We start from the raw sequence: 10201 nt of genomic DNA, 5'->3' as shown, positions 1-10201 counted from the left end.
CCTCCCCGCCTCCCCCCCCCCCTGCCCCCCCGCCTCCCCCCGCCGCAAAACGGCTCCTGGGTTCGGTCCCGGGAATAGACGCCGAGGTCTATTCCCGAGATCGAACCCGCAGCCGTTGTCCCCCCACCCGCGGAGCCCCCCGTGTGATGTCGGGACGGGCCGGAGCCCCGGCGGTGTCGGGCGGTGCTTGTGAACTGCAGGGGGGGGACCCGCCGAGCGGGACCGGCCCCGTGGAAAGGGGGATCCAGGGGGGCGCCGGGTCCGGCCTGAGCGGCTTTATTAAAACCGGCGCCCCCAAACCCGCGGCTGCGGGGACAGGGGGACGGAGGGGGGAGGGACGGGAGAGCAGGGGGAGAGAGGGGGATAGGGGGGTACGTGGAGAGGTCGGGAGGGGGATCGGGGGGCACGAGGGAGCGGGGAGGGGAGGGGGAAGCCGGGTCTGGAGTGACAGATGGGGTGGAGGGAGGAGAGGGGAGGAAGGAAGAATAGAGGGGGATCGGGGTAGGCAGGGGGAGCAGGGGGGGGGTTGGAAAGGTGAGAGAGGGTGGTGGAGGAGAGGGAGGGTGGCCGGAGAAAGGACAGAGGGGGAACAGAGGCGGGGGGTCGGGCTGGACAGTGGGGAAGGGACAGGGGAGGAAGGAGGGGTTGGTGGGGTTCAGGGGGGTGTCAGCAGGGAGAGAGGGAGGGAAGGGGGAGAGTGGGAAGTGGGGGGGGGGGGAAAGGGGGATAGAGTGGGAGGGGAAGGAGACAGGTTTGGAGTGAGGAAGAAGAGGTAGAGGGGGGGAAGAAGGAGAAGTAGAGGGGGAAGAAGGAGAGGTAGCGAGGAAAGAAGGGGAGGTAGAAAGGACAGGTAGCGGGGAAAGGAGAGGTAGCGGGGAAAGGAGAGGTAGCGGGGAAAGGAGAGGTAGCGGGGAAAGGAGAGGTAGCGGGGAAAGAAGGAGAGGTAGCGGGGAAAGGAGAGGTAGCGGGGAAAGAAGGAGAGGTAGCGGGGAAAAGAGAGGTAGCGGGGAAAGCAGAGGTAGCGGGGAAAGAAGAGGTAGCGGGGAAAGAAGGAGAGGTAGCGGGGCAGAGCTGGGAGCCCAAGGCTGCCCACCGCCCTCCCCGGGCACTCCGGGAGCAAATGGCGCCGGCAGCACTTCCCGGGGCTCAAATCACCTCGGTCCCGCCCCGCGCAGCCGCCCTGGGGCCCCCCGCACCTGTGCGGGTCCCTCCCCGCTCACCTGGCCCGGCCCCGGCCCGCCCCGTCCCCGCCCCTGCGGCGGCCGCTCCTCCGGGAGCTGCGGGACCATCGCTCGGGGCGCGGGGCGGGACGAGCGAGGCGGGATCGGGGCTGGCATCGGCACCGAGGTCACCCCAGCCCGGCCGGTGCCGCTCCCGGGCCGAGCCCGACGGGCGGGGCTGGGCTCTGCTTCCAGCCCCCGAACGCGGCACTCGGGCTCTGCTCCGAGCCCCAAAACCGCCCCGGGTGCCCCGTTGCATCCCCAAAACTCGGCACCGGGGCTCTGCCCCCGGCCCCAAATGCGGCGCCGAGTCGCTGGTGCTGAGCTCGAAATGGGGCCGGGGGAGCCCGGGTTTGGGCTGTGCCGAGGGCAGGGCTTAGAGCTGAGAAACAGAGGCTCCCGCTGCCCAAAGGAGCCCGATTGGAGCTCCAAAACACGGGATTTGGGCTTTACTTCAACCCCCCAGAACACAGCACTCCGTCTCTGTGAAGCCCAGTCGCTGGCTGGCTGACTCTGCTTTCAGCATCCCAAAATACAGGACCTGCTCTCTTTGTGATCCCAAATGCCTCCCGGGTGACCCTGGTTTGAAGCCCCAAAACACAACGTGGGGTCTGTTTCTGACCTTGGCCAAATGAGACCAGTTTGGAGCACTTGGTCTCCATCTCTGAGCCCAAACACACAGCACTCGGTCTCTGCCTTAAGCCCCAAAAAATGCAGCACTTGGTCCCTTTTGTGGAGCCCAAATGCTGGCTGAGTGACCCTGCTTTCAAGGGCCCAGGACACGGGACTTAGTCACTGGTTCTCGAGCCCCCAAAGTGCAGCACTTGGTCTCCCTGGGTGAGACCAAACACGCAGGACTCAGTGTCTGCCTCAAGCCCTGAAAGCAGCACCCAGTGGCTGTTTCTAAGCACCCAAATGGGCCACATGAGCCCGGTTTCAAGACTGCCAAATGCAGGATTTAGTCTTGCTCTGAGCCCGGTTTTTGAGCCCCCAAAATGCAGCGCTCGGTCTGTCTTTGTCAGCCCAAAAACTGACCGAGCGAGTCCGGCTCTGAGTCCCCAAAAGGCAGCTCCGGGTCTCTCTTTGCGAGCCCGAGTGAGTCGATCTGGTTCTGAGCCCCCGAAAGTGTCCCAGGTGGAATACGGGACCAGCAGCCACTCGCTTACCCCCCCCTCCAGGGAGAGATCAGAGACAAAAATGCAGCTCGTGGGGTCAGAACAGTTTAATAAGGGAGAAAACAAGACTAATTGAACATTAATGACGATCCACAACAGCAATGACAGTGACAGCAGCGGCAGCGACGAGAACAAGGAGAACGCCCGGCCCGGAAGAGCCGCGCTCAGCGAGACGGGACGGCAGCGCCTGGTCCTGCCCCACAAACTCCTTGTATGGGCATCGCCCCGCCCCAAACGCTCCTTGTATGGATATTGTCCGACCCCGGCACTCCTTGTATGGGCATCACCCCACCCCATATGCTCCTTGTATGGATATTGTCCGACCCCGGCACTCCTTGTATGGGCATCGCCCCGCCCCATATGCTCCTTTTATGGGCATCGCCACGCCCCACACGCTCCTGTATAGGTATCGTCCCGCCCCGGCACTCCTTTTATGGACAAAGCCCCGCCCCATTATTCCTTGTATGGGAATCGCCACGCCCTACACGCTCGTTGTATGGACACAACCCCGCCACACAAAACCATGTATGGGCACCGTCCCGCCCCAAACGCTCCTTTTATGGGCATCGCCCCGCCTTACCCGGTCATTTTATGGGCATCGCCCCACCCCACAGGCTCTTTTTATGGCATCGCCCCGCCCTACAATCCCCTTTTATGGACACGGCCCCGCCCCACACTCCTTCTATGGGCACCGTCCCGCCCCTCCCGCTGTCGCTCATCCCAGTCCCGCCCCTCCCGCTCCCAGTTGCCGACGTCCCGCCGAGGCTCCGCTCCCGCATTCCCGGCGGGATCGGACGCTCCCGGCCGAGGGCAGCGCTCCGGGCGAGTCGCGCCGGGGACAGTCCGCGGGGGTTTGAAGCTCGACACTCGCAGCTTTCGCTGGGCACACACTCCAGTGCTTTCGGGCACCTCTTGCTCCAGGGCTTTTCCCTGTGGGAAGAAGTTAATTAGTCTTTCCAATGACCAGAGGGCGGGGGGGGGGGGAACTCTCAGCATTCCCTAAACACCTCCAGCACTTCCAGATCCACCTGGGCCAGTGGAAGGTGTCCCTGCCCAGGGAGTGGCACTGGAGGACCTTTAAGGTCCCTTCCAACCCAAAACATTCCAGGATTCCACCACCATTCCACCACTTCCCTCTGCATTTATTGTCCATCACTTCCTCTCCAATTCAAATTCTCAAATTTGGGTGCTTGGTTAAAGGAATCATTTTAAGATGATTCCAGGAAGAAAAAGGGAAGTGGAAAACATACAGGAATCACTCCAGCACCCACCAAATCCTTATTCATTGGAAGCACATTCCCTCAGCTCTCTCCTTGTTTCTCTTCTCCTGCAAAACCTTATGGTCAGACAGTTTCCAAGACAGAGCTGGCATTACCAGCTTTGCTCTGTCACATCCAGGGGAGGTTCACAAGACCTGTTCCTCTGCATTTTGCCAGCGGGATTTTCCCATTTTTCAGCAGCCCAGACATCATTTTTGTAGCTCCCCGGGACATTTCTGGAGCTGACCCAGGAATGAGGACAGAGCACAGCACAAGGGAACAACAGATTTCCCTCCCAAATGTTTCCTGGCCTCTTCAGACCACCTCAAGATTTAGGGCCAATATTTTTCCCACCCATCCACTACTGATTCCCTCATTTTTACCCAAAACTCTTCATGCTGGCCCCCATGTAAAAACACAGGTGTGACCCCAGAGTGTCCATCCTGTCCCCTGCAGGGCCCTGGGCACACAGGGAGGTCCCTCCTGACCCTTTCCAGGGGGAACAGCTGCAAACCCAAAGGCACAAAGAGATCTATCAGCCAAAGGCAGAGAAAAGGGTAAAGGCTTCTGAAAACATTTCTGAAACCTGACTGGTAATTATTTCCAATTTCCCAGGGAGAAGAACACAAACTCACAGCCTGACAGTCCCCTGCAGCCAGAGCTCAGCACATGGACAGAGGCAATTCCACCATCTAAAAGGAAAAAAGAAGAAGGAAATGGTGAATTATTTTGCTTTAAATTTATTGGAAGTTCCTTAAACCATATCAACACTTGCTCTGGAGTTTTGCTGGGTGAATAATGAGCGGCAGGCAGGCTGTTAATGCTGATGAAAATGATGCTTTCTGGGGCAAAACCAACTGAGTTCCCAAGTTCAGTTCCTGCCCAAGGGCTGATTGGCACAGGAGAAAACCTCTTCCAAGAATAGGGTTTGTTCCATGCCACAACACCTGCCCAGCCTGTTCCCTGGGGATGGTGCCAGGCTGGACACAGGCACACGGAGCTCTCAGCACTCTCTTCTCCAAACACACTTATGGGCTTCTTGATAACAGCCTCTGCCACTTGGTTTTCTCCGGGAGAAATTAAGGAGTTGCTGCAGGACAACCTGCCCAAGCCTGGGCCAGGCTGAGCACAAGGCACTGGGCTGGACAGGGAAGGACCTTCCCCTGATTGCTGCAGCTGGAGGGGGATTCAGCTACCAAGGGAATCCTGGGAACAGTTTAGAAACACTCCCCTTCCCTGCTACTCTCTCCTTCCTTACACATCCATGGAACAGCTCTACTCCACCCCCTGTTCCCAGCAACAGCTCTCCAGCCCCAGTCCCAGCTCCTGCAGACACAAACTGAACACACCTGAGGTGATGGTTCCATCAGCTCCTGGAATTCCCAGCTCCCCGTTCCCTGGAATGCTCATCCCAACACTCCCAGCAATCTCAGCCCACAGGCTCTCTGTCCTCCCAGGCACACACAGCCCGCTGGGACACAGCTCTGGCACCGCCTTTCCTCTCATTCCTGCTCTCCTGCAAACCCCCAGGGAAATCCAATCCCTCAGACCCTGCAGCCCTGGACACGAGGGCAACTGGAGCCTGACCCGGATCCCGGTGCCCTGGACAAGTGTGTTCCCATGAGCACACGCCCGGGGCTCCATCCAGCCCATCCATCCCTCGGTCCTTTCCCCGCCGGGACTCCCAAACCCTCCCGGCCCTGCCCGGCTCTGTGGCTCCATCCAGCCCATCCATCCCTCGGTCCTTTCCCCGCCGGGACTCCCAAACCCTCCCGGCCCTGCCCGGCTCTGTGGCTCCATCCAGCCCATCCATCCCTCGGTCCTTTCCCCGCCGGGACTCCCAAACCCTCCCGGCCCTGCCCGGCTCTGGCCCGTGCCCGGGGCACCCTCGGCTGTGCCCCGCAGTCTCCGCCTGGCGGACACGGCCGGTACTGCAGCCCCGACACCGCCGCCGCTGCAAAGGACCCCCCGCGCCCCCTCCACAGCCCCCCTGCCCTCCCGGACACCTCCACAGCCCCCCTGCCCTCCCTGACACCTCCACAGCCCCCCTGCCCTCCCTGACACCTCCACAGCCCCACTGCCCTCCCGGACACCTCCACAGCCCCCCTGCCCTCCCGGACACCTCCACAGCCCCACTGCCCTCCCGGACACCTCCACAGCCCCCCTGCCCTCCCTGACACCTCCACAGCCCCCCTGCCCTCCCGGACACCTCCACAGCCCCCCTGCCCTCCCTCACACCTCCACAGCCCCCCTGCCCTCCCGGACACACAGACCCAAACACGGGCCCTGCCTGACAAAGCAGGGACAGGGCTCGGCCTCGCTGCACCTGCAAGGCAAAGCACCAGCTCAAGGGACACCCCAAAATCAGCCCCTCCTGCCCACGGCTGAGAAACTCAATTCACCTCCAAACACTCAGTCTCTGCCCAACACAGTACCTGAACTTTAACACCCCAATTTGCCAGACCTGCCCACCACTGAGCATCTCAGTTGACCTCAACAGGTTCAGTCACTCCCTGCAGAGAATCAACCACCTTTTTAAGCCCCAGAACTTGCCCTTTCAGCCCACGATTGATCACCTCATTTTTAACACAAGATCTTCATTTAACTCCTGCAGTTTTCCCGACCTGCACACTACTGATTAACTCTGTTTTACCTCCAAAGGTTCATTTTCTCAAGATTTACCCCCCCAACGTTCCTTACCTGCCCACTACTGACAGCCTCACTTTACCCCAAAATCTTCCTTCTCTCTGCTACAAACTGACCCACATTTTACTCCAAAATTTTCCCTACCTGTCTATCAGCCAAAGGCAGAGAAAAGGCAAAGGATTCTGAAAATATTTCTGCAACCTAAGTGATAATTACTTCCAGTTTCCAAGGGAGAAGAACACAAACTCACAGCCAACAATGTCTGACAGTCCCTGCAGCTGGAGCTCAGCACACGGACAGAGAGGCAATTCCACCATCTAAAAGGAAACAAGAAGAAGAAAAGGCTGATTTATATTGTTTGATAGTTATTCAAGTTCTTCAAACCAAACCAACACTTGCTCTGGGTTTCTGTTGGGTGAATAACGAGCAGTGGGCACAGGTCAGGTCATTAATGCCGACTTCAGTGACGCTCTCTGGGGCCAGACCAGCCCATTTCCTAAGTTCCATTCCAGCCCAAGGACTGACCTGCACAGGAGAAAACCTCTTTCCCCGAAGCCCCCATTCCAGCGGCACCATTCCCACCCCCGGCAGCGGGTCCCACCCCGGGCCGTGTCCCGCTGGGCCCCCGCAGTCTCCGCCTGGCGGACACAGCCGGTACTGCAGCCCCGACACCGCCGCCGCTGCAAAGGACCCCCCGCGCCCCCTCCACAGCCCCACTGCCCTCCCCGACACCTCCACAGCCCCCCTGCCCTCCCGGACACCTCCACAGCCCCCCTGCCCTCCCTCACACCTCCACAGCCCCCCTGCCATCCCTGACACACAGCCCCAAACATGGGCCCTGCCTGACAAAGCAGGGACAGGGCTCGGCCTCGCTGCACCTGCAAGGCAAAGCACCAACTCAAGGGACACCCCAAAATCAGCCCCTCCTGCCCACGGCTGAGAACCTCAATTCACCTCCAAACACTCAGTCTCTGCCCAACACAGTACCTGAACTTTAACACCCCACATTTGCCAGACCTGCCCACCACTGATCACCTCAGTTTACCTCAACAGGTTCATTCACTCCCTGCAGAGAATCAATCTCGTTTATAAGGCCCAGAACTTGCCCTTTCAGCGGACAACTGGACACCTCATTTTTAACACAAGATCTTCATTCTCTCCCCCACAGATCACCTCACATTTAACCCCCACAGTTTTCCCTACCTGCACACTACTGATTAACTCTTTTTTTACCTCCAAAGGTTCATTTTCTCAAGTTTTACCACCACAACTTTCCTTACCTGCCCACTACTGACGGCCTCAGTTTACCCCAAAATCTTCCTTCTCTCTGCTACACACTGACCCACATTTTATCCCAAAATTTTCCCTGCCTGTCCACAGCTGATTACCTCAGGTTTACCTCCAAATCTTCATTCTCTGCCATGGATTCTATCTCCTATTTCATCCCCTGATTACCTCTATTTTAACACAGTATTTTCATTCTCTCTGCTATAGATTGCCCCAGATTTTAACCCCCAAACTTTCCCTACCTCTCCACATCCAGTCACCTCCTTGATACCAAATTTGACTATTGCAACTTCACTCTCAGAACTCTCCCTGCATGCCCATTGCTGACTGCCCCACGTCACCTCTCAGTGCTCATTCTCTCCCCTGGTCACAGCAGTATGTGGCCATTCCCCCCCTGGAGAGGTAGGGAAAGCTTTGGGGGTTAAATCTGAGGGAATCTCTAGAGGAGAGAATGAACAGTTTGTGTTAAAAACCAGGGAATCAGTAGTGGGCTGGAAGGGCAAGGTTTGAGGGTTAAAAAGGAGGGGGAAGAGTCAAGAGGAATGGGCAGGGGCTTTTATTGCACACAAAAATCACACACAATCACCACTGAAATGGACTTTATTGACCTGCAACACAAATACATTCACAGCAAGAGGTGCACACAGGACCACCCAAACTGCATCTGGGCTTGGAGGAACACCATCCTCTCACCTTACGGAGCCAGGGCAGGACATTTGGGGTCTATCCTTGGTGATTGGATCCTCCCCATAAATTCCAACTGCAGAAAACCTCAGTGCCACACTTAGAGACCCTTCCAAGGGCTTTTCCCTTGGAAAATGCAAAGGTGAGGTGTGAGTACCTGGATCTCAGGGAACTGAGGGGAAGGTGGGGAAGGAGCACAGAGCAAACACCTTCAGCTGCTTCTCACTCCAGCCACTCCAGCAAGTGCAGCTTCCCTGGAATTTCATGTCCAAGCCCAACAGGTGAACAAACAGCCACTCCAAGATTTCCTTCCTTTGTACTTGAGGCAGCAGAGGCCCACCAGGAGGAACGGGAATCCAAGGGCACATCTAGAAATGGTCCTCCCTCCTGCCAGTCTCTCCCCAGTTTCTCCTTCCAGTGGGATGCAGGTGCCACTTCCCAGTGACAATAAAATAGGAGGCTGAGACAGCACAGCCCCCAAACCCTCCCAGTCTCCAGCTGCTGCACAGACCTGTGGGTAGACAGGACCCAAATCCACAGCACAGCCTTGGGAGAGATCCAGCTGCTCGTTCCCAACCACAACCAAACCTCCAGTGCCACTGTCTGTCAGGCCCTGCTCCCTCTGCCCTGAACCACTGCCACCCCTGCTTTGAGTCCATATCCACAAACCCACAATGCCAAGGGCAGAGTTCTCTGCTCACCAAGGACACATCACCCAGCAGGGACATTTCTCTCCCCTCCAACAGAGACCTCCACACTCCACATCCAACTCAGGGAATACCAACTCTGCTCCGGGCTGGGAAAGCAAAACACAAGAAACACTTAAAACCATCCCAGCCTTGAGAGCGCCCGGGCCTGGGAAAAAGCCCTTCCCACCCCACGCTTGGCCTTTCCCAACCCGAGTTGCTCCTGGAATGCACATCCACCCACAGGTCAGACACACTGGGGTGTTTCCTGCACACCAAACACCACAGCCCCAAGCACCAGGAGCCTGCAGATGCTCTGCAGTGCAATCCACAGCCTCACTCAGCCCTACAAGGGACAGTAAAGTGGTTTTTCCTCCTCTGACAGAGGAGAACTCACAACAACAAGTGCTGGCCCAGCTGAGCAGGAGAATCCAACCTGGCTCACTCTGTTCTTGTAAAACACTGCAAACCCTGCGGGGCTGAGGTTTAAAAAGCTACATTTAGGTCACCAAAAAGCTCCCTGGTTGGGACAACTCACGGATCCCAAAATCTGCGTAAAACCCCCCAGGAAGAGGTGCTGAGCGCACAGGACTTCAAGGTGCGGCAAACAGGGGTTCCCTGAGCTGCAGGGACACGGCCCGGAGCGCGGCTTTGGGCTGCTGCGCCCTGCAGACCGTGCTCTTCAGACCAGGATCTGGCTCCTCGCGTGGCACCCGCGGACGCTTGCGGGCAATCAGGGCAGGAGAAGCTCCCCTTCCCTGGTCAGGACCCCCAGTTCCTCACTGGGAGCACCAGTTCCGCTCTTACCTGCGGAAATCCACAGAGTTCTGGGTCGCAGAGCAGCTCCCACGGCGATTCTCTGTCGCACCAGCAGCAGCCGCGACTCCCAGGGTGGGACACCGCCATGTTGGGGGGAAAAGAGCCACCACTTCCGATTTCGGACTCGGTGGTTCCGGTTTAGTCTCTATGGTCTTGGAGGACTCATCGGTTTATTTTATTTTTTTCTTCAAATTTCGCTTTGCGGTTATTTTTTTCTTTTTTTTTTCTTTTTTTTTTTTTCATTTTGTTGCACTTCTTTTTGGCGCAGGAGTTCGGGATTGCTTAGGGGCTGGCGGCTGAAAAATGCCCCCCTCCCCAATTCGCATAATTAATTCCTAATTCGCACCATACCTCATAAATAGCTATTATTAATAACTATTAATAAATATTATTTTACTATATATTGCATTCATATATGTTGTATT

General features: G+C 57.4%; 1 protein-coding gene across 2 annotated transcripts; it reads right to left on the bottom strand.

The window, feature by feature from the left end:
• Window positions 1-2427: 2427 nt before the first annotated feature.
• Window positions 2428-9866, bottom strand: LOC127473319 (uncharacterized). Of its 2 annotated transcripts, none has more exons than XM_051792766.1 (4): window positions 9765-9866; window positions 6517-6617; window positions 4290-4346; window positions 2428-3325 (listed from the first exon to the last, which is right to left on the bottom strand). In XM_051792766.1, the coding sequence occupies exons 1-4, from the start codon at window positions 9861-9863 to the stop codon at window positions 2980-2982; spliced, it is 603 nt and encodes a 200-aa protein (XP_051648726.1). In that variant the 5' UTR covers window positions 9864-9866; the 3' UTR covers window positions 2428-2979. The 2 variants fall into 2 exon arrangements, with proteins under 2 accessions (XP_051648726.1, XP_051648728.1); XM_051792768.1 differs by having other exon boundaries at window positions 6551-6617.
• Window positions 9867-10201: the final 335 nt, after the last annotated feature.

This window comes from Manacus candei, unplaced genomic scaffold (genome assembly GCF_025592945.1).
Source record: "Manacus candei isolate 608988 ecotype Guabito, Panama unplaced genomic scaffold, ASM2559294v1 h1tg000035l, whole genome shotgun sequence".
Classification (NCBI taxonomy): domain Eukaryota; kingdom Metazoa; phylum Chordata; class Aves; order Passeriformes; family Pipridae; genus Manacus; species Manacus candei.
The sequence above is the reverse complement of the archived record's forward strand: the minus strand, read 5'-3'. Positions and strand labels throughout refer to the sequence as shown.

Bases quoted from the DNA above. Each gene is read 5' to 3' on its own strand.
- LOC127473319 (XM_051792766.1), bottom strand. From the start codon at position 9,863: ATGGCGGTGTCCCACCCTGGGAGTCGCGGCTGCTGCTGGTGCGACAGA. The intron at 6,618-9,764 runs GTAAGAGCGGAA...GTTTCCTTTTAG, and splicing joins AACTCTGTGGATTTCCGCAG to ATGGTGGAATTGCCTCTCTG. The intron at 3,326-4,289 runs GTGAGTTTGTGT...TTCTTCCCACAG, and splicing joins CTGCAGGGGACTGTCAGGCT to GGAAAAGCCCTGGAGCAAGA.